This window comes from Pseudorca crassidens, chromosome 9 (assembly GCF_039906515.1).
Source record: "Pseudorca crassidens isolate mPseCra1 chromosome 9, mPseCra1.hap1, whole genome shotgun sequence".
NCBI classification, from domain to species: domain Eukaryota; kingdom Metazoa; phylum Chordata; class Mammalia; order Artiodactyla; family Delphinidae; genus Pseudorca; species Pseudorca crassidens.
The window spans coordinates 13,192,302-13,218,532 of record NC_090304.1 but is presented as its reverse complement, the minus strand read 5'-3'; the positions used below and the strand labels follow the sequence as shown (position 1 = coordinate 13,218,532).

General features: G+C 41.0%; 1 protein-coding gene across 24 annotated transcripts in view; it reads right to left on the bottom strand.

Annotated features, from left to right (window-relative positions):
* The window catches only part of CELF1 (CUGBP Elav-like family member 1), a 72,089-nt gene that overhangs the window by 27,503 nt on the left and 18,355 nt on the right, over positions 1-26,231 (bottom strand). For 16 of the 24 annotated variants that reach the window (XM_067749040.1, XM_067749041.1, XM_067749026.1 and 13 more), the window contains exons 2-4: positions 7,744-7,784; positions 3,798-3,864; positions 2,389-2,540 (exon numbers count right to left, since the gene is read on the bottom strand). The exons of 3 other annotated variants lie outside the window; for them this stretch is intronic. In XM_067749040.1, coding sequence (XP_067605141.1) covers positions 2,389-2,459 — 71 coding nt within the window. In that variant the 5' untranslated portion in view covers positions 2,460-2,540; positions 3,798-3,864; positions 7,744-7,784. The remainder of the gene's footprint in view (positions 1-2,388; positions 2,541-3,797; positions 3,865-7,743; positions 7,785-26,231) is intronic. 5 more of the 24 variants (XM_067749018.1, XM_067749017.1, XM_067749022.1 and 2 more) reach the window with 3 other exon arrangements.

The window sequence follows — 26,231 nt, the reverse complement described above, 5'->3', positions numbered from 1 at the left end:
TTAGAACAAAGTCATAGAACTCAAGGGACATCTGGGGGATAGATAAAGATCTGAGAATCAGAGAAGCACATCAGTGCCCCCTTAAGCAATGGGAAAGCTAAGAGGAAAAGGTCTGAGATACAATCCCTACAGAAAACCTATGACCTAGTGTGCAAACAAAGTAAAAGGAACCAGTGGAAGCTGAAGAGTATTTATTACAAATAATAAGTATCTGTAATATCTATTATTATAAATAAGAAAGGGAACTAGGGATCAGGTCCTCCCAGCCCTTCCACAGCTCCTCCAGCAATTTTTCTCTGTTGTAAAGAAATTTTGGAATAGATACATTGCTAGATCATATTCCCAGGCAATATCACTTCAGAGAGAAAACTAATAATTATCAAGCCTACTGCTAAAGTACTGAGTGAAAAGAAGGGCTGAGAGTCCAAGAAAGAGGTGGCAAGCATACACCATTCTGTAGAACTTTCTTCTTCCCAACTCTGTGGGGTTTGGGTGTGTGATGCCCATGGGAGTGGGCCAGAGGACTTGCAATAATGAGAAGCACTGATGGTTAACTGCTTAGTGACAACTGAGGCAGCCAGGTCTAGGGGGCAAAAGTAAAGCAGCTATCATTAAACTTGCATTTTAGGCCCAAGGTTGATACCAACTGTCCTCAGTCAAGTCAGGTATAGCTTCTCTCAACTGGGTTTCTCATCTGTAAAACAGGGGCAATAGTTTATGCCCAATTAACCTCACAAAGCTTTTGTGAAGCTGGATGACTAAAACAAATGTAAAAGCTCTTGGGAAAAAATAATACAACAGTGTACTCCCTGATTACTTGTACTCAGAAAGAGCATTGTATTCAGTCCATTAGTTCTCTAACTTAAGTGTACACAAAAACCACATGGGACATTGTTAAAATAGATTCTTGGGCCCATTCTAGCATGAGAATATCTGCGCATGGATCCAGAACCTGCATTTTTATACTCCAGGTGACTTTCACACAGTGGTCCATGATCCAGATTTCATGGGATACTGAATTAGGTCGACCTTGTAAAAGATGAGAAACAGGCTGAGGAAAAATGCTGTATCTAAGGACTGAACACTAGGCAGTTGCAACGCATAGAGAGAAAGTGTTACAGTGAAAGATAATTTGAGCCACAAAGTCCTATTTCTAGGGACCATATATCTGGTACATGGGAATACTTTTATTATGTATTAAGTCTTTATGATGGGATTCATTGTGATTTCACCTATAATCTACTGCTTAAGTTTTATTTTAGCAGTAAAGAGAACTCTCATAAAAAGACACAACTAAATTACCATTATTTTGGAGACTATAGAGAAGGCATAGGATCCATCCCAAATCAGCAAGCCACCTAACTTTGAGCCCCCCCCCCGCCCCAAAACTATTCCACAAAGAACTGTTGAGAATCTGCTATTACAACACCTGTTACACCTAATCCCAGGGCAGACTGATTTGCACATGGAGGCCTAATCTCAAAGACTTGCACTACTGTTATCTAAGGAGTAGTCTACCATTTAATATTCTTGGCTTTGAATAACCTAAGGCTCTTTTACTTAGGTTCCAAGGTACTATGAAGCCTGGTTAAAGAAACTGAAATCAAGAGTTAGAAGTGTGTTCTTTTCTACAAAGCCCAGAATTCAGGCCCCCTATAGGTATAACTCAGAGCCAGGTTGGCGTTTTAGCTGCATACAATGGCAGTGTCACTTCTTGAACAGTAGTACTGCAAACTGATTAGGTTTCTCATTTCCACATTCAAAATTTATTAAGGCAAATTCCCAATCAAGATTAATCCAGTCTGCCCCCCTCTGGGGGGGCACATCTGATGTCCCCAGAATCATGTATTGTGTTGCATTTTCAATTAGATTGAGGGGTGCGGAAATCAAGGTTCAGGACTAATTTACATGTCAATACAGCGTTCTGTATATACTACTAAATACACCCTAGCTACCAGTCCTCTGTGATAGGAGTCTAAGAATTTGATCATTAAAAATAAACAAACATACAAATAAATAGCTTTCCAAAAGATTATCTGAAGTTGTATACCCAACCCAAAGTAATAAAACTATGGTTTAAAAAAATACCTTGGAATCTATCAGGTGGGAAAACTACAGCTTAAAAGGACTGGAGCCAGCACACTTGAGCTGATGTTGCTGGTCATATATCAAATGCATCCTTATGTACAAAACTTTTATAGCTAGAGGAAATCAGCAGTAATGAGAGAGAATCAGACTACAATAGAAAATAACAGTAGTGTGGACTTTGGCTTCCTCACCCAATTTTTTCTTCCCTCTTTTAAGGAAAGGGACCAGTTTTATCAAATAACAAAGAAAACAGCCCAGTTCCTCTACTTATGATAAAAATGAGACAACAAAAATACTTACACGGGACTGGAATTCAAAGAGCAATGATCCACCATCATTTCTGGAAGGAAATCCAACTTAAACGCAGCCATCACCTCACTCTCCCCTTCAGAAGCCAATGTTATTAACTTGCTGCACTTGTCTGATCCACAAATACACACAGCTTTAGCTTCCTGGGCCCCACAAAAAACACAAAGTGGAAACAGGAGCTCAGGGAAACCAGCAATAAGTGCCACAGAAACAGGCAGGACTGGGGAAGGGGAAGGGAGTATTGGATTAAAAGGGGGATGTGACCATGTGAAGGGAGGCTCAGCCCAGCACACAATGAAAGTGCTGATGCGCCAGGCTTGTTTTGTGTGATTTTCCCTGGCGAAGCAGTACTAAGTGCACTGTCAGATAAATAGTGTCAGATCCATGAAGATAGCAGTGGCTAACAGAGCAGAAGAAACACAAGCTTGTTTCACATCTTCCAAACTCCTCCCTGAGAATCAGTTTTTGAGGACCCCCAAAGCCTGAAACTACCTGAAGCAAAAGAAAAGGGAAAAAAAAAAAAGTTCACTTCAGGTGGTCTGAAAATGTTATTTTAGAAAGAACTGGGTTGTTAGCCTTGGTTTGAACTTATTTTCCACGTGCCAAAGACAGCAACGAACGCACTATTTGGGTTCCAAACTAACCTCAGAAGACTCATTTAATGGTTCAGACCATCCATCAGAAGCAGGCCAGAGGCAAGCTGGCTGAAGAACTGGCCACCAGAAACATACTGCTCTTATACTACTACCTGCACTGGACCAGCCTTGCTTTCTTGATGGTCTTGAGAGCAAAGTATGCTACCTAGTGGTTCCTCATCACAGTGAAAACTTTAAAAATTGCTGTTTCACTGACATTCATTTAGGTAGCACAGGGCAAAACTTCTTTACTAATTCTGAATCTTAATTTGCCAGAAAATTTAAAAAGTGAAAAATAAAAATGGAATAGTATATTCTGCCTCTTGATAAAGTACTAAGGAACACTTTTTTCAGTAGTTTGACCTTTCTAGAGAAACAAAAAACAAAAGAAAACTAAACAAAAGCCACCACAGTGATAATAATGAAAAAGAACTGGGGCCTACCAGGGACAAATACTCAAACACTTAAAGGAAGGAAACAGGAATGTAGACTAAGTCTCTTCAGTGGCTGCCCTCTTTTAAACTGTTCCTAAAACCATGATTAATGAATGTGCACATAAAAATTCTATTATGGGTGAGCAGCAGAGATGGATATATTTAGCAGTCAAGGCAGATGTGGTACTCCCATTCTCAATTTAGCTCCACATCCCTCCAAACAACAAATGGTGGCATTTCAATATTTAGGCAGTGACTCTAAAACTGTATCTCTGAAGGCTCCCAAATTTCACAGGCCTTCTTTCCATTTTTATCATTAGGGTTGCCTTACCTCAAAGACTTCACTCAAGCTCAGTTCACAATACAGGGAACTTTGAAAAAAAGAAGTTATGTTCAGCCTGTAAAGAGGTAAACAGCTGAACTCCTAAACATATAGAATGACGTTAAAAAATAATGAAAGGCAGTAATGTCATGGCACAGGCCTAAATGTTCTAGTCTGTGTAACGATGGCTGACACCTGTCTGCATCTGACTGAGGAAGGTAGAAACTGTATCTTCTGTCCAATATCCAGACATAACCACGCAAAATTTAGAACTAAAATAGCAGATAGCTGCTTTTCTGCTTTTTTCAGAGACCCTGCCCATTTGATCTACTACTTTAGAGACAGAAGTGACAGGAGCTCTCTTCCACGCTATTAAAAGAGGAAGCAAAAACAGGCAGCAAGTGAGAGGAGACTGCAACTGGCACACGGTACACACAGTTCACCAAGCCCTGATTGCCAGACAAAAAGATGTTAACCCAAGCTGGGGCTGGTTGAGTTACTGGTTAGGCTAGTCCTTGTTTCTAAGTACACTGGAGTCGATCAGAAGCCTCTTCCTATAGAAAACTACCTAGACTAAGGTGCAACTTTGTGAGGCCAGTTAACAACCAAATTAGATTTTTTAGTTCAAGGATTCCTTTAAAAAGGAATCAAGTTTTCAGGAAGGCCACTGGTTGTTATGCTTTTATTATTCACTAGAAATACATGACTACTAATTACATCTCTATTTTAATCAAAATCACATCTATAACAAAAGAGCACTGCTCAGTGTAGGAAAGATGTGCACTCCTTACAGTAATCTTTACCAAGCCAAAGGTTGTAATGTTTTAAAATTCATTTTATGATTTATAAGGCTGCACTGTTTTTAAAACCTACAAGATGGAAATGTTATTACATGAGGGAGGGTGATTCTCTTTAGGCAGGTCACAAGAATTATTTCAGTATAATTAAATTCAACATGCTTGTGTGAAAAGAAAGAACAGAAATTAATCACAAGTCACTCAATTTTAGAAAAGGGTTACAAAGTTAAGTGATGATAAAAAAACAATTATGGAAATACAAAAATGCAGCTGTTAGGCGGAAATTAAAAAGTTATTCACAGAAAACTGTCCATAAGTAGTTGTTTTTTAAAATTTCTTGCTCAGAAACCATTCCAGGCTTATAACCCAGGGTCCACTGCAAAAGAAGACCTTAACTTTCCCTCAGTCTCTTTTTACCACATGTCTGTGAATTTATAGTCATGGTTTTCTCTTCTGTCCCTGGTTGGCTGTCTCAGTTTTCTTTGCCTTGAATACTCTCTACTTTGTTCTAAGGGAAACAATTTAAAGTCTAATTGTGTGAGGGTAGGAGCAGTCAGCCTGCTGTAACATTAATAACCCAAATCATTAAAAATGATCAGAGGATAAGGGAAACCCTCAAAAGAATAGCACACCCTGCATTTAGAATATCAGAAGGGGTGGGATGAATTGGGAGATTGAGTATACATATATACATACATATACACAGTGTATACATATATACGCTAATATGTATAAAATAGATAACTAATAAGAACCTGCTGTATAAAAAATAAATAAAATTCAAAAATGCCAAAAAAAAAAGAATATCAGAAGGGAATAAACAGTTTAAAAACTGGATTAGGAGAGAAATGCTAGAAATCACAGCATTTGTTTTGTTAAGAGTGAAAGAGCAAAGTAAAGCATAGGTGAGCAAAAAAGCCCAGGTGGTACGTGCGAACAACAGGCTGTCTATCTTGACTGATGTAACCAGGGAATTCAGTGACAGGTGAAGGGATTTTATACTTCCATCTCAATAATCTATATGTGTTTTAAAGGGCAAAAATGTGAAGTCTGGTTATATGAGCATAGAGGAAATTAGAGCCTACTACTAAATTATAAAAGAGAGCCTATGTCATTAAAAATCCCCACCATTAGTCTATTTAAGGAAAAGTACAAAAACCTAGGGAAAAGTCATAACCTAAGACAGTTAAGTAGACTGGCTTCCCCCCTCCACCCCCTGAGCTTCTGGCAGTTAAATGGTACATAAGGGATGTAGAAAAGAAGCAACCAATTGATACCACTTGAAAATAACCAACCAGAATAACTTAAAATTTAGCCTAAAACCTTTATGGACTTGAATTTCATTTCCAAAATTTAGTACTTCTAATGTAATTAGTGGGTCTCCTAAAACTCCCAAGCTAGTACCTTGCATATGCAAAAATATACTGACCTAAATTGCTAATTATCTCTGTGACATCTCACTTTGTGGGAGACTTTTTGCAAAAATGTGACAGTTAAATATAATTTAAAACAAAATAAAAAATCTTTGTTGAGTTTCCATGAGAATCTAGACAATGAAAAAATTCCTGAAAGGGGGGAGAGGGTTTTAAAGAAAAGAAGGAATAGAATTATTATTTTAAAAAAAGTTCCATTTGTATTTGAAATCCCCATGTTTAAAACCTGGCAATAAATCAAAATTTGAAAACCACTGGTGCCCACCAAGGATCTCTGCGGGTTGGATTTTGTTCCTGGGCCTCCCGCCTGCATTTTTTGCTTTTTGGTCTTGTGTGCCCTGCTGGCTAGGCTCAACCACTTCTAGTAATTAAGGACTGCTGATAGGATGTGGGCAGAAAGCCCCCTTCCTCCTTCCCTAGGGCTTATGTTATTTCCAGATTGTGAGCAAATGCATCCAAATTCTGTGACAGGAGTTTCATTCTAGGTTGTTAAGATACCTCCAAGAATTGTAAAGCATATCTTCTCTGGATAAAGTTTCCACTTTAAAAAAAAACACAAAAAAACTTCCATTCCAAATCTAAAACCACTGTAAGACAAAAAGCACTAAGTTTAGTAATTGTTGTGTGCAAGTTGGTTTGCCTGTAAAATTATCATATATGGTGTATGAGAAGATAGAACAAGGTTGAAGGGAAGAAAATTTACCTTTTTTGAAATCTTTTTCCATTTCCTCTCCCTATCCTTAATCACTACTATCTTCTCCCCAGTCAGTGTCAAAGGACTAGCAGAAAGACATTCTTCCATGCTTAGTGCTCTCAGCAAAAGTGTTAAGCTCAGAGCCTTCCTTGGAGTTTCTGGGACTAACTAACCCTGACCAAATAAACTGTCCTGTCAAATTGTGACCACCATTCAAATCAGGTCATATTTTCAGGTCCCAAAATAGTTCTGGAACTTAAGTGTAATTGTTAGTTGATAACAATATAGTGTAAGCTTAAGCTTTATTTAGGCCCCAGTGCTGATTTAAAAATCAGTATGTTGGGCTTCCCTGGTGGCGCAGTGGTTGAGAGTCCGCCTGCCGATGCAGAGGACACGGGTTCGTGCCCCGGTCCGGAAGGATCCCACGAGCCACAGAGCGGCTGGGCCCGTGAGCCATGGCCACTGAGCCTGCGCGTCCGGAGCCTGTGCTCCGCAACGGGAGAGGCCCCAGCAGTGAGAGGCCCCCGTACCGCAAAATAAATAAATAAATAAAAATCAGTATGTTGAACAACTTCTGGTTCCAGGAGGGTAATATTATCTGTGTGAAATCCACTACGTTCTGTCCTCATCCTTGTTCTTGTTTACTTGGGATCTTCCAGCTATGAAGTGCAAAGGGGAAAGAAAGCTAGCTGGGCAGCTGCTGTGTGTAGATGTACATACATATACATACCTACCCTCCCTCCCCTCTCCCCTCTCCTTCTCCACCCTCTGCCCAGCCCCAGCTGTTAGAACTAGGCAGCAGCTAGTTCAAATGGGAGATAAGCCTGCCTTGGGAAACAGCTAAGGAGAAAGAGTTCAAAAAGAGAGAAAAAAAAAATCTAGCTTCCTAGGAACAGGAAATTTATCCCATAATGTAGGAAAAAAGCCATCACCTTTCTGAAGGCAATTTTTTCACTTCTGCAAAACAGGCCTCATGCAAGAAGGTTAAAAAGAAAACCACAGAGCACACCCATCCAGCAGTTAGCCCATACCTGTAGCTTTCCACCTCCCTCTCTGGACTACTGTCTTCACTCTAAAAAACCAAGGAAAGAAAAATAAGTGGGCCATGCCTATACTCCTCATAATTCCAGATATGTAGCTTCTTTCCAAGGAAAAGCCCCTTTGTCACCAAGACTGAAGATAAAAAACAAACTCTCCCTCTCCCATTTTTAAAGTATACAATACCTTAACGATAAATTACATTTCACATCTCAAAGTTAATTTAAGAACACCAACAACTTAAAAATGGAGAACTAAAGTACTAAAAGGCTTAAGAAGAGGCTTACCACAAAATGTCACAACAAACAGCAAAACACTGACTAGGATTTATGAAGTTGAACTGTAGCACAGCTAGGTCACCAAAACAATCATTTTTTAGCATCTGCTTTTGGGTGGGAAACTACAGTAAAGCTAAAGGTTGTATAATCCTTTTAGCAATTAAGGATCATATTGTTAATGTGAAGAGGCCATGATATTTCCCCAAACCAACCTTCCTGAATAGGCTGGTGCCAGGCATAAAGCTCTTCAAAGGCAACCCCAAGTTCCTGCCTTGTAAATGCATATTGGTGGCCCCAGGACAGTGGTGAACCACTGAAACCAACAAAAAATCGGAAGATGGGGAAGCTAATTGAAGGTAAAAGCAAACAGAGGAACCACAAAACCAGTCTGTTTCATTTTTAAACATTATTGAACAATCTTGCAAGACTGATTCTATAAAAGCTGCCCAAATTCCTACAAACTTCCATCTACAACTCCTGCCAACTGTACTTTCTGCCTGGCCCTGGCTACAGAGAACTGCTGAAAGTCACCAAGTCTACTCTGGAAAGTGTAAGAATTCTCAAAGACAAAGCTAGAACCAGAACTCACTGTGAGACACTACACTCTACCTACCCTCCGTGAACACAAAGACATTTCTTGACTGACATAAAATGGGTGCTTGAGTACTTAATCTGACTTTTCATATGGACCTAATTGGTCTTCAATTTTGCTAATGAAGTAATGATGCTCCCAACCATTTTAATGCAAAGTCTACACTAACAAAAAAAAACTTCTAAAAGCACTTTCTTGGACCTGCCTACATCATCAAGTTATTAAGTGGAAAGGAACTTACATTTTCTAAGTTCACAACACCTCATTCAATCCTGTATCATTATAACCATTTAAGGTGGGGATTACTCTAAGAATTTAGATGTTAAAATAATCTACATGAGGGATTCTAACTCCAGAGCCCATGGTCTATCTCTCTTGAGAAATGTGACCATCTAGGCAGTATAAACTTTTATTGAGACAGTGTGTCGTGAGAGGGCTCTGAAGTAGTTGTTACCTTGGAGGGTAGAGAACAAGTTAAATGTCTACTTGTTAGTTTTATTCTGGAAGATATAAAGGGTAAATAAAAGACCAAGGAGTCATGTTTCCCAATATGTTGCATGGAACAGTTGAGAAACACTGCTAGTGTGTGACCCTGTGAGACCAGACTCATACTGCATGCTAGCTGGGGAATCTCCAGGATACAAAGAGCAAAAGGGAGGCCTGGGGTTGTTAAGAAGGGCCATTATATTAAAAGTATGAAGGACACACATCTAGGTCCCAGAGAACATAGCGGCCCTATATATAGGGGGCTAAGGAACAACCTTAGTTGCATAGCCAAGAGAAAAAGGAAAGTGAATTATTTATTTAAAAAACAAACACATAAGTAGGATATTAATCATCCTACTAAGTCACCCGAAGACGTTTTAAAGAAAACTTAAGCACACAAAAAAAGGACACACCATCTTCCTCCACACAGGCCCTAGTCACTTGCAGGAGGACAGTGGGAAGACTAATACACAACACAAGAAGGTATTTTCTTTTTTAAAAAATTTAATTTAGTTTTTTTAGCTGCATCGGGTCTTAGTTGCGGCATGCGGGATCTTTCATTGAGGCACGTGGGCTCAGTAGTTGGTGGGCATGCAGGCTTAGTTGCCCTGAGGCATGTGGGATCTTAGTTCCTCGCCCAGAGATCGAACTCGTGTCCCCTGAATTGGAAGGCGGATTCTTTTTCTTTTTTTTAAGTGAATGGTGTTATTGTTTTTTAAAATTTATTTTATTTTTGGCTGCACTGGGTCTTTCTTGCTGCGCATGGGCTTTTCTCTAGTTGCGGTGAGCAGGGGCTATTCTTCATTGCAGTGCACAGGCTTCTCATTGCAGTGGCTTCTCTTGCTGCGGAGCACGGGCTCCAGAACGCAGGCTCAGGAGTTCTGGTGCACAGGCTTAGTTGCTCCGCGGCATGTGGGATCTTCCCGGACCAGGGCTCAAACCCATGTCCCCTGCATTGGCAGACGGACTCTCAACCACTGCGCCACCAGGGAAGTTCCAAGTATTTTCTCTAAAAGCTTTGTCATTCCAGTTTTAATTTTCCTACATTTTGTTGCCTTGTCTGTAAGAAAACAGAAATGCTTTGGGGAGAGAGGAAAGCTAAATAGAAACTAAAAGCTTCAGGTTTGAGTTTTTTACATCTTTCATTTCTGTGGGGAACCAAACTAAATGCATTAAGATCTGTGAGGAAGCCTGAACTACCTTTGTCCTGTAATTCCCTGGAGCTCCACAGAGTCTATTTCTATTAATCTTACCTTCATGTTCTTAATCACTATGTGTGGAGGCATAAAGGTGGTTCCAAAGAGGGGTGAAAAGAGTTAGGGGGGGAAAAGGAGCACCAAAAAGTTAGGTGGGGTGGGGAGCAACGCAACAGACGAGGATGGAGGGAAACAAGGAGGACTGTCTGCTCGTGATATGTTTAGATGTTCCAAACATGACCTGCCATGATGTATTAAAATTGTACTTGGCAAGTCAGTGGTACAGGGGACTCTGAAAGGCAAAGTACCTATCCCACAATAAATAATCTGGAAATAATTTATATTTGGTTTTGGAATATATCCTGGAACTTACATGTTTCAAGGATGCAAGAGTGAATGAACAGTACCATCTCTCAGGGCTGATAGGAAAGGTCTCAGATCTCCTACACACCTCCCTTAGTGTAGGCAAGGTAATGAACCTTTCTTATTTTTCAGAGTTTTCTGCTGGCCTGTATCTTGAGTAAATAACAAAACACAGTCCTTTACAGTAAGATAAATGGTCACTGACTCAGTCACCATCAACAGCTCTTACATAGTATGCACTGAACCAAACTCCAGATACAGAGGCTGGTAACAGGCACAGTAATTCTCAGTGACCTACATAAGGCCTGAACCCATGACCCTAGCCTCATGAACATGACTCACTAACTTACTAACAATTGTTAGTAAGTGCTCTCAATAATACCTGGATATAAATAAAGCAGGGAGCTAAAGAAGAACTGAACTATCCAGATGAGAGATTTTTGAAATGTTTTTAAATGCAGTGTTTTTCCCATAAACATAAAGGTGAAGCTGTTCAGGTTGAAGACAGAGGGGGGCAAGGCAGATCCTACCTGTTTGCTTCTCCTGGCCCTCAGGGTAACCACAGGTCTCCTGGGAAATTTGAAAACAGGCCTGGATAATTTAAAACAATAGATAATTCACTGATTTTATATCCAGCTTTGAGATGAATAGTTTTTTGCACAGATTTTTCTCTTCGAATCTAACAGGTTATCACAAATCAAGGAATTTAAGAGGCCATCAATGGTAATAAATGCGTGCATCCTCAAATTGATGGTATATGGTATTTAAAATCTGCAACCCTTATCACCAGAAAGTAGGGAGAAATGTCCAGTCATTCACAAGTGGCTACAATTATAAAAGCTAACATGTTTTGAGTACTGTACACCATGCGGTGTTTTCAGTGCTTTACATTTAATGCTCCTACCTATTCTATCTCCATTTACAGATGAGAAAAGATACAATGAAGTAACTCTCAAGATCACATGAATCCAGGCAATGAAGGAGTTGGATGGAATGAATATAATGCCAGGCAGTTGGAACCTTGGTTGAAAGCCTGACAGATACACTGAAGCTCACAGTAAACTCCCTTCTCCTAGCCACATCTTTCCCAGAGCATCTCCTTCCACTGTAATAAGTTGCTCTACAATGAACAGTCTGGGTCCTGTAGAACATCAAGTTAAAAACTATCTATAAGGAAGATCATGCACACAAACCACAGAAAAGACCGTTTAAAATGCTGAGCTCCATAAAGTTGAACCTGACCTTTTTTCTTAGGCAAATCTTGTTAAGTAGGTAAATGTCCAAAGTCTCAACTGTCCTGAGAGAGATCTGATTAAAGGTAGTGAAAACTTCCTGCTGTTACTCAGTAGACGTGTGACTCTGATCAAGTTCATTAACATCTCTTAAGTGTCAATTTCCTCACCTGTAAAAGAGGACTTAACTATACACATTATCTCAAAAGGAACCAAATGGATGCCCAGAATACACTCAAGCCACTGTACAAATCTCTAACTGGAACAGAAGACAAATAATAGGAATGACTTAGGAAAATCGTGCTTTTAAAAAATGTTTGTTACTTTTTAGACTGTTTGCAACGCCCTCACTTCTTTCTTTTTCCTCCGGTTATACGGCTGGCTCAATAAGAAGGTTGGGCTTACTGCTTTGGAAAACTGCATGTCCTCCCACCCCCATACCCTAGAAAGCCAAATAACCAGATGAAAGGATCAACTTTGGAAGCTATCCTAGCTAGCCAAGCTCTTCATGATGCAGAACTCCACCAGGGATTAGTGCTAAATCCAGTTGAGTTTGTCTGGATTAGCCACTCTACCTGTTTTCCCTAGGAACCTGCAGCCAGGGAATGGCAGTTGTCACCAGATTCTAATTCAGGATCCTGGGCACACACATCACAACTAATAGTGAGTAGAATCTACTCAAAGACTAGAGCATCAAATGAAATGTGTAAAAGTATTCAGCAACAAATAGGTGGACTCAAGACGAAAAACTAACCACTAACTGTTCTGCTCATCTGTAAAATGGCGGTGATTAGGTGGATTAAACAGATACACTGAAACACACAGTAAATGCCCTTCTTCTATTCTTATCACTCCCAGAGCATCTCCTTCCACAGTAGTAAACTGTTCCATGTTAAACAGCCTGAGTCCTGTACATCAGGCTTAGCTCTGATTTGTCTTGGTCAGCAGGGATAAAACGCGACACTTCCTCTGTGGGGTATATAAAAACCGTTCCCCCCGCCCTTCCGACACTTGCTCTGTGGCTACTATTTCCATGATTCACACTTAAGTTTGGGGCTTCTGATTCTTTACTGACTGAGTCATCTACGTGTGTTCTCTCCCTGACCCTAGGAGAGAAGATTATAAACAGATCTCAACCTCATCTCCTTCGCCACTGGCCAGTATGCTCATCCTCTCTTTAGAGGCAACAATTTTTCCCCAGCTTTAAAAAAAAAAATTGTGGTAAAAAATACACAGGAACTTCCCCGGCGGTCCAGTGGGTAAGACTCCACACTTCCAATGCAGGGGACACGGGTTCGATCCCTGATCAGGAAACTAAGATCCCACAAACTGCACACAGTGCGGCCAAAAAAAAAAGAAAAGTTTACTATCTAACCATTTTTGAGTGTACAGTTCAGTAGTGTTAACACTGTTATGCAAAATGGCAACACTTTCTTCATGTGACAATTATAAACATTTTTCTTGTGAGCAGCCCATACTTAAGAATCAAGAGTCAGGGGGCTTCCCTGGTGGCGCAGTGGTTAAGAAGCCGCCTGCCAATGCAAGGGACACGGGTACGAGCCTTGGTCTGGGAAGATCCCACACGCCATGGAGCAACTAAGCCCATGTGCTCTAGAGCCACAGTTGTGGCTAGTTGTGCAAGCCACAACTACTGAGCCCACATGCCACAACTACTGAAGCCCACACGCCTAGAGCCCATGCTCCACAACAAGAGAAGCCACCGCAGTGAGAAGCCCTCGCACTGCAAAGAGTAGTAGCCCCCCACTCGCGGCAACTAGACAAAGCCCGCATGCAGCAACAAAGACCCAACGCAGTCAAAAATAAATAAATAAAATAAATAGATCTATTAAAAAAAAGAATCAAGAGTCAGAATTGGCATAAAGCCTGACTTTGCCAATATCTTCCTTATCTGTATATCACAAACAATAAATATAACACCTATCTGACAAAGCCACCATCTTTTTTTTTCCTTTTTTAAAAAATTTATTTTATTTATTTTTATTTTTGGCTGAGTTGGGTCTTCGTTGCTGGGCGTGGGCTTTCTCTAGTTTCGACGAGCAGAGGCTACTCTTCATTGCAGTGCGCGGGCTTCTCACTGCGGTGGCTTCTCTTGTGGAGCACAGGCTCTAGGCACGCGGGCTTCAGAAGTTGTGGCTCACGGGCTCTAGAGAGCAGGCCCAGTACTTGTGGCGCACAGGCCTAGTTACTCCGTGGCATGTGGGATCTTCCCGGACCAGGGATCTAACCTGTGTCCCCTGCATCGGCAGGCGGATTCTTAACCACTGCACCACCAGGTAAGCCCCAACATAATTATTAAATCCTCTGAAACTGCTACAAAAAGTGGTTCACAAAGTTGAATGGTGGTGAGTTGGACTTTGTTCTTCTTCCTTTCCCTGATCTGCCATCTTATCTCCTGTTTAGTTATATGATCTTTCCATACGACTATGTACACAGCTAAACAAGAGTTCATCTCACCTAAGAGGCATTCCATTTTGGAGGTGCTCAGGTGAGGCAGACAGGGAATGCAAAATACATTTTAAAAATCTCTTTTCCTACTTCCTCCCAAAATGCCTATACTCTCCAAGTAATTCTCAAATCCCCATTAAGTATTCCCTCTCTCCTCCCCATACAGCTCTCTATTGCAGGGGGAGGGGAGTAGGAATCTCATTCTGTCTTTAGCTCCTCCTGTTTCCTTGGCAGCACTGTCAGCCCTGGGCAACAAAATTGCTGGATGTAGCAGCAGCAATTTACATATGGTAGCTAAGCTAATGTGCAGCTTTCTCCGGGAAGAACTGCTAACTGTCCTATGCATCCTTCTAGTTTGAACCCAATGTTCCAGGCATATCAGTGTTAAATATTTGCCTAGCAGCTTCTACCTCCCAAAGACACAGGGAACCATGCACAGAAGTCAGAGGCAGCAAAGGTTCCCCACTGTGTGGAAGAAGTGGGGGTTCTAAAGATACAGAGGAGGGCTACAACGATTGAGACACTGACAAAGCACCTAATCTGCACCCAAAGCCTCAGTCATTCCAATTTCCCATAATATTCATGTATCATTTCCTGAAATTTGGCATGTTCAAAGACCACCAGTTCCGCCTTAGTTTCACTGCCCGGCCATAAGGCCAAATCTGTCTCATCTAGTGAGTCACTACTGCTCCTCTCTCCAAATGCATTTTGATTTCAGCCCACTTGTGCAGCTCATCAGGGCTGCACCATATGTTAGTACCATGTAGGCAGAATGTGACTAATTTTTTTTTCTAAAACACTGTCAGAGTTACTTTTTAAATTACCTTATAATCTTGATGTCTCTGAAGAGTCATTTCTATAATACATAACCTTCTGGAAATGACTTTATTCTCCTGAGTGCTCAAAGGAGATTCTTCAGCATTTTCATTCCCATTTTCCAGATGAGGGAACTAAAGTGAAGATAGCAGACTAAGTGACCCAGGTTCCACAAGCAGCCAGTAAGATTTTTACTTTCTGGAGTCACAGCACTCTATTTGGTAAAATAAGCCAGTCTGTAAAATGCTTTTTTGGAGCGGAACTCAAAATATTCGTTTGCTTTTATTTTTCTGAAGTGATTATTAAACTTTAAGCATAACAAGTACTTGGAATTTATAGGCTGATTTTTTTTTTTGGCCGTACGGGGGCCTCTCACTGTTGTGGCCTCTCCCGTTGCGGAGCATAGGCTCCGGACGCGCAGGCTCAGCAGCCCAGCCGCTCCGCGGCATGTGGGATCTTCCTGGACCAGGGCACGAACCCATGTCCACTGCATCGGCAGGCGGACTCTCAACCACTGCGCCACCAGGGAAGCCCCCTATAGGCTGATTTTGATGACTGGTCTCATGATATCCATCTGAGTAGTTTTAAGGGAAAAGGACTGAATGAGACATGGACCACAAATGTTTTTCTAAGGCAGAGATCATAAATGGGTGGAACTAACATTTTGAGAGTAAAAGAAATATATCTGGCTTGCAGATTCAGCTACCATCACCATGTCCCCTAAAATTTTTTTTAAAAGGAGGGGCTACTCCTCCCTACCCTAGGCAACATGCCTCTTCTCCAGCAATAATGGTTGCTGGTTTTGATAGTTCAACTTATTTCAGGACAGTCTCCGTAGGTCTCTTCTTTCAGGTCATATGTTCATTCCAGTAATTGTTTGGGGTAGCAGTTTTTTGTGTTTTCTTTTGCGGTACGCGGGCCTCTCACTGTTGTGGCCTCTCCCGTTGCAGAGCACAGGCTCCGGACGTGCAGGCTCAGCGGCCATGGCTCACGGGCCCAGCCGCTCCGCGGCATGTGGGATCTTCCCAGACCAGGGCACGAACCCGTGTTCCCTGCATCGGCAGGCGGACTCTCAACCACAGCGCCACCAGGGAAGCCCTGGCGTAGCAGTCTGACTGACACTGCATTAAGATCTTTCTATTCTGATAAACAAGGTACTACTGTATAGTACAGGGAACTATAATCAATATCCTATGATAAACCATAATGGAAAAGAAGATGAAAAAGAATTTATATATGCATAAATGAATCACTTTGCTGTACAGCAGAAATTAACACAACGTTGTAAATCAACTATACTTTAATAAAATTTACAAAAAAGATCTTTCTAGTCTTCAATTGATAATAGCACTTGCAAAATATAAAAAATGATCTTAAATATCTTATCAATAGTGAAACCTGCACATGCCCTTTGAATCCAGCAATTCAGCAACTCCAGTTCTAGAAATACAGCCTTCAAATAAGCTTACACCTGATGTATACAAAGGGGCATACATAAGAACATTGTTTATAATAGCAAAAACTGGAAACATATATGCGTATCAGTTGGGTGCTGGTTAAATAAACTATAGTACAGAGACACAATAGAACACTCTGTAGCTATTAAAGAGAAAAAGGCAGTTCCAATGTACCACTAAGGACTGATCAGGAGGATATATTTATATAAGAAAGGACTGGGAATTCCCTGGCGGTCCAGTGGTTAGGACTTAGCACTTTCACTGCCAGGGCCCGGGTTCAATGCCTGGTCGGGGAACTAAGATCCCTCAAGCATCGTGGCACAGCCAAAAAAAAAAGAAAGAAAGGGTTTACACATGGCTTGTACATAAATAGAATATCTCTGGAAGGATAAAGAAAAAATTGCTAACAAGGTTGCAGAAGTGGAATACTGACTGAATTGTCTACATATGGATATGCTATCTATTCTACAGAAATTTTTTTTTTAAAGAAAACTCTTGAAATTATGAGAGACAAAGAAAAATCCCAACTCAAGCTCTGTTACAAAACAAGCACCTTGTTTTGGTATTTTTTTTCCTGCTTTGCCAGAAACTTGTGTGTGGAAACAGCCAATGTCCAGGTTAACCAGCAGTATACCTACCATGTGTGAGCTGAGTAATTATATTATACCATTTGAAATTATCCCAGCAACTCAACTGACTGCAAACATTACAGCTGGACTATTTACAAAGTTTGGAGGTATTTTCAATCACTCAGCTGTATATCTATGTGTACATTTCTTCAATCAACCCTTCTTGCCAGGCAGAGTGCAACATTAGCCGGATTCCAGTAAGGAAGGCAAAGGACAGGGTGAGATAATGTGTCAAAACAAGTTCTATAAATACAGCTTTTGGCCTAGTACCTCAAAAAGGAATCAAAACAGCTTCAAGCTTAAATAGAAAAATCCTACAGTCCTGCAATATCTTGCTTGAAAGCTCTAGAGAACAAAAGAGGCCAGGGATCTGGAATCTTGTTTCTCACACCATATCTTGTGTCCCCCTCCCTAATCTCAGAAGGAGGTTAAGATCGAATTGCAGGTTATCATTCCAGGTCAGCATCTCCCCACCTTTTCCCTTATCTTACCCCCAACACTACCAAATACATCAATATCCTCTCACTGAGCTCACTCCCAACTCTTAGGCTAACATGCCCAATATATACAACATACAACAGTTCTTCCACAGTACCTAACACCTAACTTCTATCATCTCCAAAATCTTTGACCAAGCAGCCAGGAACCCTGCCTGTACCATCTGCCCCAACCTCACCCTAAACACATGGGCACTCAGCAGGATGCTTCCATATGGTCTTGTCTCAGGAGGTTTGTCCTATTCTGTTGAAAAGCAGGAAACTCTACTCAATCTCTTTCTGTTCTTAAGGTCATAATTCTACAAAACCAGAAACCACTTCTTTCTGTAGAGACGCTTCCTGAGATAGTTAGGTTTTATGCCAGAAAATACAAAAATTACACCTTTCCTTCAGCCAATCAGGGCGTATGTTCAGCATGACTTGATTCATCCCAAAGGATGTGCAGCCCTAGGGCAAATTCTAAATATCTCTTTAATACTGTCACTTTAAAAAAAAGTGACTTCAGTTATCATGCTTTCATCACTCTCAAATTGTGCTCCTAAAAGTGCTTCTCACATTTAAATACCCATTTATATGATCTCTGTCACCTCCTTCAAATCACTCCTAAAAAAAATCCCACTGTTCCACAAAATTAAACTTGTCAGTGCTTTGATTTCATTTTTACAAAAACAAGCTCTCTGTAAAATGGGAGATCTATCCATCAAAAAACACACATAGAGAACATCCAACTTGATACCTAGAAGCAGAGAGGGTACAAAAAAGGCCCAATCCCCATCCCTGTTCAGAAGACAAGATTTACACCAACGAAAAACATAGGACAGGGCTTCCCTGGTGGCGCAGTGGTTGAGAGTCCGCCTGCCGATGCAGGGGACACGGGTTCGTGCCGCGGTCTGGGAAGATCCCACATGCCGCGGAGCAGCTGGGCCCGTGAGCCATGGCCGCTGAGCCTGCGCGTCCGGAGCCTGTGCTCCGCAACGAGAGAGACCACAACAGTGAGAGGCCCACGTACCGCAAAAAAAAAAAAAAAAAAAAAAAAAAAACCCCATTGGACAGCATATACACAAGGGAAAGCATATACGGTTAGAGAAAATCTGTCATCAATTTGAGAGAGACAAACACCTTAGAAGAACTGATTCTTCCCTGTCTAAATCAAACTTTTGTGCTATTTAATCACGTCTAAGATGGAATAACATTTTTGCTACCCTCCACTGAAATTACTCAGCCTACCAATAATTCTTCCATCATCATTTCTTTTAAACACATCTCCCTATTATCCTGTTACACTAACACAGATCACAGCTAGTGGATTAGGTAAAATCTGCCAGTCTTCCCTTCCCATGCTCCCCTATGAAGGCCTCTCCTGAAGATGTGTAGCGCAGGAACCAAGAGTTAAAGAAACTAAAATTAACTCTGCTTTCAATATCTTCAGTAAACAGTCTGGCACCAGCAGAGATAAATTAGTAATTCTGGGAATGCTTCACAGACTATTTGCCTTCCAGCTTTTTATCATCAAAAAATGAATTAGTTGACAGAGACCTGCAAAACCAAAGTCATATAGTATAGTCATTTTCAGAAGGAAATTCTAAAATGAAACTGGGTTAAACTGATTCATGATTCAAAAATCCCCAAATAAAACTCAGAACGTGTTAATAAAATTAATAGTCAAATATTGACTATAAGCCTATAATGCACCCTACACTCAGACTCTGGAGTCACACCACTTTTTTTTTTTTTTAATTTATTTTATCTTTGGCTGCATTGGGTCTTCGTTGCTGCACACAGGCTTTTCTCTAGTTGCGGCGAGCGGGGGCTACTCTTCATTGCGGTGCACGGGCTTCTCATTGTGGTGGCTTGTCTTGTTGCGGAGCACGGGTTCTAGGTGCACAGGCTTCAGCAGTTGTAGCACGCGGGCTTGGTAGTTGTGGCTCGTGGGCTCTAGAGTGCAGGCTCAGTAGTTGTGGTGCATGGGCTTAGTTGCTCCGTGGCATGTGGGATCTTCCCAGACCAGGATTCGAACCCGTGACCCCTGCATTGGCAGGTGGATTCTTAAAACACTGCGCCACCAGGGAAGCTCCCACACCACTGCTTTTGAATCCCAGTTTTGAGCTTACTAGCCAGGTTTAGCTTTGGGTAAACTGTTTAACTTCTTTATACCTGTTTTCTCATCTGCCAAATGGTTATGGTAACTGTATCTACTTTAGAAGATGTTTGTTAGAATTTTAAAACTCATGTATGTAAAAGCATTTAGAACACTGCCTGGCACACAGAAACCACTCAATAAACTTTTGCTATCATTATTATTCCAGGCACTAAGGTTGGTGCCTATGGTGGGAGAGGATTGTTTCTCTTCAAAATGGAGGACGTAAGATTTTAATTTAATTTTTTTCTGTTCTTCTTCAAATTCTTTTCCCATTAAGGTTATTACAGAATATTGAGCAGAGTTTCCTGTGCTATACAGTAGATCCTTGCTGGTTATCTACTTTAAATACAGCAGTGTGTAGATGTCAATCCCAACAAAATGGAGTACCTAACATTAGACAGAAATATTTCCTATTAGAAGGAGAGGGAGGGGTGTAGATAAGAAGGCAATGACTGGCTGACAAATCTTCAACTGGGCCTGTTCGCGTCCAGTGTAAGTGTAACCTTCATTACGAAATACTGAACCACTTGTTCTAAGAGCACTTATTTATTTATAAACATTTATTTATTACCCTCCCGCATCATATCAAAAAAGGATTTATGGAAGCTTTCAAAAAGCATACAATGAAAAAAATAACAACTAATGAGACCAGGAAAATTATAATTTTTTTTTAAAGATCAAGAACAAAGGGAAAGCTGAAATAGAGATGTGCTAAACCACAGAGTCCTTTATTGAGGTTGAGCAGTAAAATCAGAGAGCTGCCACTGATTTTAATCTCCAGTGATAGACCCTAAAGAGAGTATATAGTGATTCATGGTATAAATGAGAAAACATTAGTAGAATGGCAAAATGAGACAGGCACTAAGAGTTGCCAAGGGGAAGCTGAAGCCCACTTAATGCCACACTCAACAGTATTTTATAAAGTCATCAAGTATGTAGGACCCATGAGAGACTCAGCACCAGGTCCTAGGCCCTACACAAACACATACACCTGAAGCCAACAATGGACAAGTCACAGAACAACAGACTCCTAAGTGATTCAAAGGTAGAATACATCAGTAAATGGTCACATGGAACCCTGCAACCATACCACACAGCCACAGAAGAACCTGCCTCAGTGACTGTATTTCTCCAGCATTTTAAGTCCTTTACTCTCCTCATGGGCCACAGTTACAAATATGTGCAGAGAACTGTCTCATCCCTACTCAGCTGACAAGTTCTATTCCCAACTCGGCATGCTTATGACTCATGGGGGGGATGGGGCAGGGGAGTAAAAGGAAAGGGTAAAACAAAGAAACCAACTTGAATTTAGACTTAAGTTGATCAAGATCGAGCAATTCATTTCTGTCTAATCAGAATATCTCATAACAAAGCACGAGAGTACTCCTTAAATATATAACAAATCCAATACTCTTTGGAAATAAACTGAAATCTGTCTGCATGTCATGTCCCATACTATTCCTTAAATAGACATGACACCAAAAAACATTACAAGCCCTCTGGTAAGGCCAAACTTTACAAAGCACTCTGAATCTGTGCAAACAGCATAGGCCACTGCAAAGCCCAAAGCAATGGGGCATTTCCCACAGTTCCTTTCCCGGCAAAAGGCCAAGGGAAGAGGCTTAGCCCCTACTGTACCCTCTTCCAAAAAGATGTGTATGAGGTCATTTCTTAAGGGGGTAAACGTGTCTCAGCCTTTTCTACTCAAATCTTACATCAGGAAATTTGTGTGCCAGGAAAGGAATTCATTTCCACCCCTAAGAACTGGGCTTTGTGACAAGTGAAAAACAAAAGGGAAAAAACACTACTACTTTAATGAGAAAAGTTTCTAAGAGAACCCAGAGACCATTTCTGACACTATGTTTACCAGTTTGGCATCCTCTCCCTAAAATATATTTTGTTAAATAATACAAATCTTGTCTCCTCACCCCATCCCCAAGATTCTGAAACATTCTTTACCATTTATAATTGACAAAAACAAAACAAAAAAGACAAACAGGTCACCTCTTCAACTTGAAAACCTCAGTCCTCCACAGAAATGTACACAGACAGACAGATGGACGCACGGAAGAACACAAATTGCAAGCCCTGGCTGAGCCCTGAGCAGGCCAGAGCCAGGATGGGCGCACAGGGCAGCCACGCGGCCGAGCTAGTGGGCTGCTCCTGCTGTTGCTGTACAAATATAGAAAGCTGAAAAGTGGAACAGCAGCTTCAGCAAAACAGGTCCTCCTCCCTGCTCAGAGAGGGAGGAGCAGGGACCTGAACAGCTTTATCCTTACATGGTTGCTGAAAGGGGGCCATTAGTGAAAGCCCAATTATCTCACACACATGCACTGTGTTCACATGCTCCAGACAAAAAACAGAAACACACAGGCTGGTACTTGAAGAAAGGTTTGAGATTCTATTTTGGCCAAGGAACTTCCCGATAATTTCAGTCACTTACACCAAGAATCCCTCTGCCACAGCAAACAGGAAAGACACTGTGAGAACTTCAGCAGGCTGCACTCTTACCAGGCCAGCAGCAGCCATGAGGCTTAATTTATCATTTAAATCCTGGAACTTAACATGCAAAAAAGGTTATTCCGCATGTGTGTGAAGGGTCCTAGACTTCACGGGCCCTTTGCTGCTTTCAGAATGAAGGTCTCATTCCAACTCTCAGACAGTTTTAGGTCTCTCTTTTTCTTTTCTTCTGATTTACAAGTTAAAATAAATTTGATACAACTTTTAAAATATATTTCCCAGGATGCTGGCTTATATAATCAGAAGTCAAATGTTTATGTTCTAAAAATTACTTTGCTTGGAACAATTCATTCAGATTCATCTCAATGTGAAATATATGAAAAGCTTAATTTCTGGCCAGAGTGAACTCTCCAAAGATAAGAAATGCATGGTTTAAAAAAAAAAAAAAAAAAAAGGCAGGCAACCAAAGAAGGAAAGAAAATGCATGGTTGATGGGTTCAAATGATTCTGTACTTTAGTTCTCAATGAATCAACCAATACTTACTGTGCATTTGAGATCTTTGATTACAAAATACTTGCTAAGTCACCCAGTTGCGAAGGGGAGCTCCAGAGAGGAGAACATTGCCTAGCTCCTTTCCATCACTGACATGTCTGGTATATGTGTATGCACAATCCTCCAGTTTATGGGACATAAATAAACATACTAGGTTGCTGGGGGGACATAAATAAACATACTAGGTTGCACCCCAGCAAAACGCTTTCTCTAAAACTGAAAAAAAGAAAACCCTTCAAATTCTTAAAATTCATTGGTTCACCATAATTATTTACTTTAGTATATTTTATAGGCAAATTGACCATTTGAAATTTTCTCTTTACCTTTTGTAGGTAATGTAGTAATGATGAGCAAATTATGCCAAATTATGGCAAAACTGATCTCTCAATCCCACCACCTAGATCTCACAGTGCAAGGCACAGCCTTGTCCACACTCTGTTTGACGTGCTGAAAAAGAAGAGCACAGGGACTTCCCTTGTGGCTCAGTGGTTAAGAATCCGCCTGCCAATGCAGGGGACACAGGTTCGAGCCCTAGTCCGGGAAGATCCCACATGCCACGGAGCAACGAAGCCCATGCGCCACAACTACTGAACCTGCGCTCTAGAGCCCGTGAGCCAGAACTACTGAGCCCGAGTGCCACACCTACTGAAGCCGCGCGCCTAGAGCCTGTGCTCCGCAACAAGAGAAGCCACCAAAATGAGAAGCCCACGCACCGCAATGAAGAGGGTAGCCCCCGCTCGCCGCAACTAGAGAAAGCCGGCGCTCAGCAACGAAGACCCAACGCAGCCAAAAATTAATTTTTTTTTTTAAAAAAAGAGAAAAGACCACAGCAGAATTCCAGCAATGGAGGCATTTTCATGTCCCACAAAACAAGGACACGCAAGTGTTCAACATTTTATTTAAAATCTCTTGACTGTGTTAGTGTCTTATACATTTTTTTTAATACATTTAATTTTTCTGAGCAGGCCTGTTATAGCAACAATTTCCCAAAGTGTATTTTATTGTGGACTACTATGTTATTTTTTGGGTGAGATCACAGCTTTAATTACCCATTAAGATTACTTACGTAAAGATAAACAACATGGGCTTCCCTGGTGGCGCAGTGGTTGGGAGTCTGCCTGCCGATGCAGGGGACATGGGTTTGTGCCCTGGTCCGGGAAGATCCCACGTGCCGCGGAGCGGCTGGGCCCGTGGGCCATGGCTGCTGGGCCTGCGCGTCCGGAGCCTGTGCTCCGCGGCGGGAGAGGCCGCAGCGGTGGGAGGCCCGCGTACCGCAAAAAAAAAAAAAAAAAAGATAAACAACACAATGCAAAAAACCACAATTGTATACAGCAAGGGTGTTTAAAGGATAACCACAAAATCAAAATGGCTATACACACCTATAGTATGGCCATTGGCAAGTCATTTCTTTCCTGTTACCTGCTTCCTCAAGTGAAAAATGGTATTGGACCAGATCAGGAGTCCACATTTAGGGTCCACAGACCTGTAGAATTCATGGATATTTCATGCATGCCATAAACCCCACTATATTATGTGCAAAATTTTATATATATGTAAAATATATTTATGTACTTAATTTATGTTTATAGGGAAATGGGTCCATAGCTTTTTACCAGATTTTCAAAGGGGGGTCCATGATCCAAAACAGGTTTAAGAACCAAAGACTAAATGATATATAGTTTGTTCCATCTCTAACATTCTGTCATCTCCTCTTGCACTTCCTAGTCCAATAAGAAGGCAATCTTCATGACTAAACCTAGTCAAGAATAAACAAGTCACCCTGGCCAAGAAATTATTCAAACAATATATCCCAATTCAAAAGAATCTCAATTGTTTTTAGATGCAGACTAACATATGCCTTTTAAAAAAAATTCTCAGACTTCCCTGGTGGTCCAGTGGGTAAGACTTCGAGCTCCCAATGCAGGGGACCTGGGTTTGATCCCTGGTCAGGGAACTAGATCCCACATGCATCCCGCAACTAAGAGTTCCCATGCCGCAACTAAAGAGGCCACACATGGCAATGAGGATCCCATGTGCCACAGCTAAGACCCGGCACAGCCTAAATAAACAAATAAGTATTTCTCAAAAAAAATTCTCAAGCTATTGTAAATCAACCATAACTTCAATTAAAAAAAAAAAAAGCCTCAGGAAAAAAAATTTTTTTTCCCAAGCAAATTTTACTATCACAGCTCACCTCAGGAGGCTTACAGGAGAGTGGAATTCTGTAGATCTGCTGAGGAACATCCCACTAGATACTTCCTCTCTTACCAGGTGTACTTTTTTTTTAAGAAGCTAAGGCCTCCAGTTTCCTACTTCTAATTCTATCCTGTAGCACAGAAAGTAATAGGAGACAGGTAGAGAGGGAAAAAACTAGAGCATGGAAGATTGGAATAAAGAAGACTGATAATAGGCAAACAAAGAAGCTACCCATCCTGTCAGCAAGACGTGATATCTGAGAATAGCCACTGCCTAATATCTCAATTTGTAAAAAGTATATTAGATAAAAGAAAAACCTAGCCTTCCTCTAAGACAATAAAGGAAAAAAATGTGTCTGTTACTGAACCATTTAAGCCTAAAATTTTTAGGTTCTCATGGCAACCTAAGTCATCACACTGCACATACTGTATATAAAGTACATATTTAGAGGCTTAACTAGTAAACTCAAAATGTGACATATGTGCAATGTGGGCGACAACATTATTCTGGGAACTTTAAAATCTTCCAACTTTTATTTTGCAGCCTCAAAGATGATATAATACAGTCAACTATGCAGAAGGTGCAAGCTCAAGGAAGAGGTACAAAGAACATAAATAGAAGCAAAGAGATGAAAGACAAGAAAAATCAGGCTATCAGAAAGTTTCTGAACATGGCTCTCCCTCCCACTGTGAATCAACCTGTAAATGGAGACTTAAAAAACAAGATTGCTAGTGAGGACATATATCAAGATAGCATTTGGGACACACTTTAATGTGGGTCCAGTCAAAAGAGGACATGGTCACAGAGCAAACCATTTGGTAAAAATGGCACTGACTGCAATGTAGCCAAGAGACTGGTGATTTCTTTCTCTCTCTTTTCTAGGAGCTCATGGAATATGGCTGTTTGGAATTAAGAAGCAATGTCAGAGCCAAAAGGATGGCTGTGGGGCATGGGAGTTGCAAGATGGGGACCAGACTTTAAGAAGAAGGGTAAAAAAAGGGAGATGGCAGTCTTTCATGTCACATCATTTCTCACTAAGGAACCAAATAAAGATGTAACATCCAGTTTTCTCACCTACTAAATGACCTGTGGGAGGGATACCCCCACCTATCTGCCCATA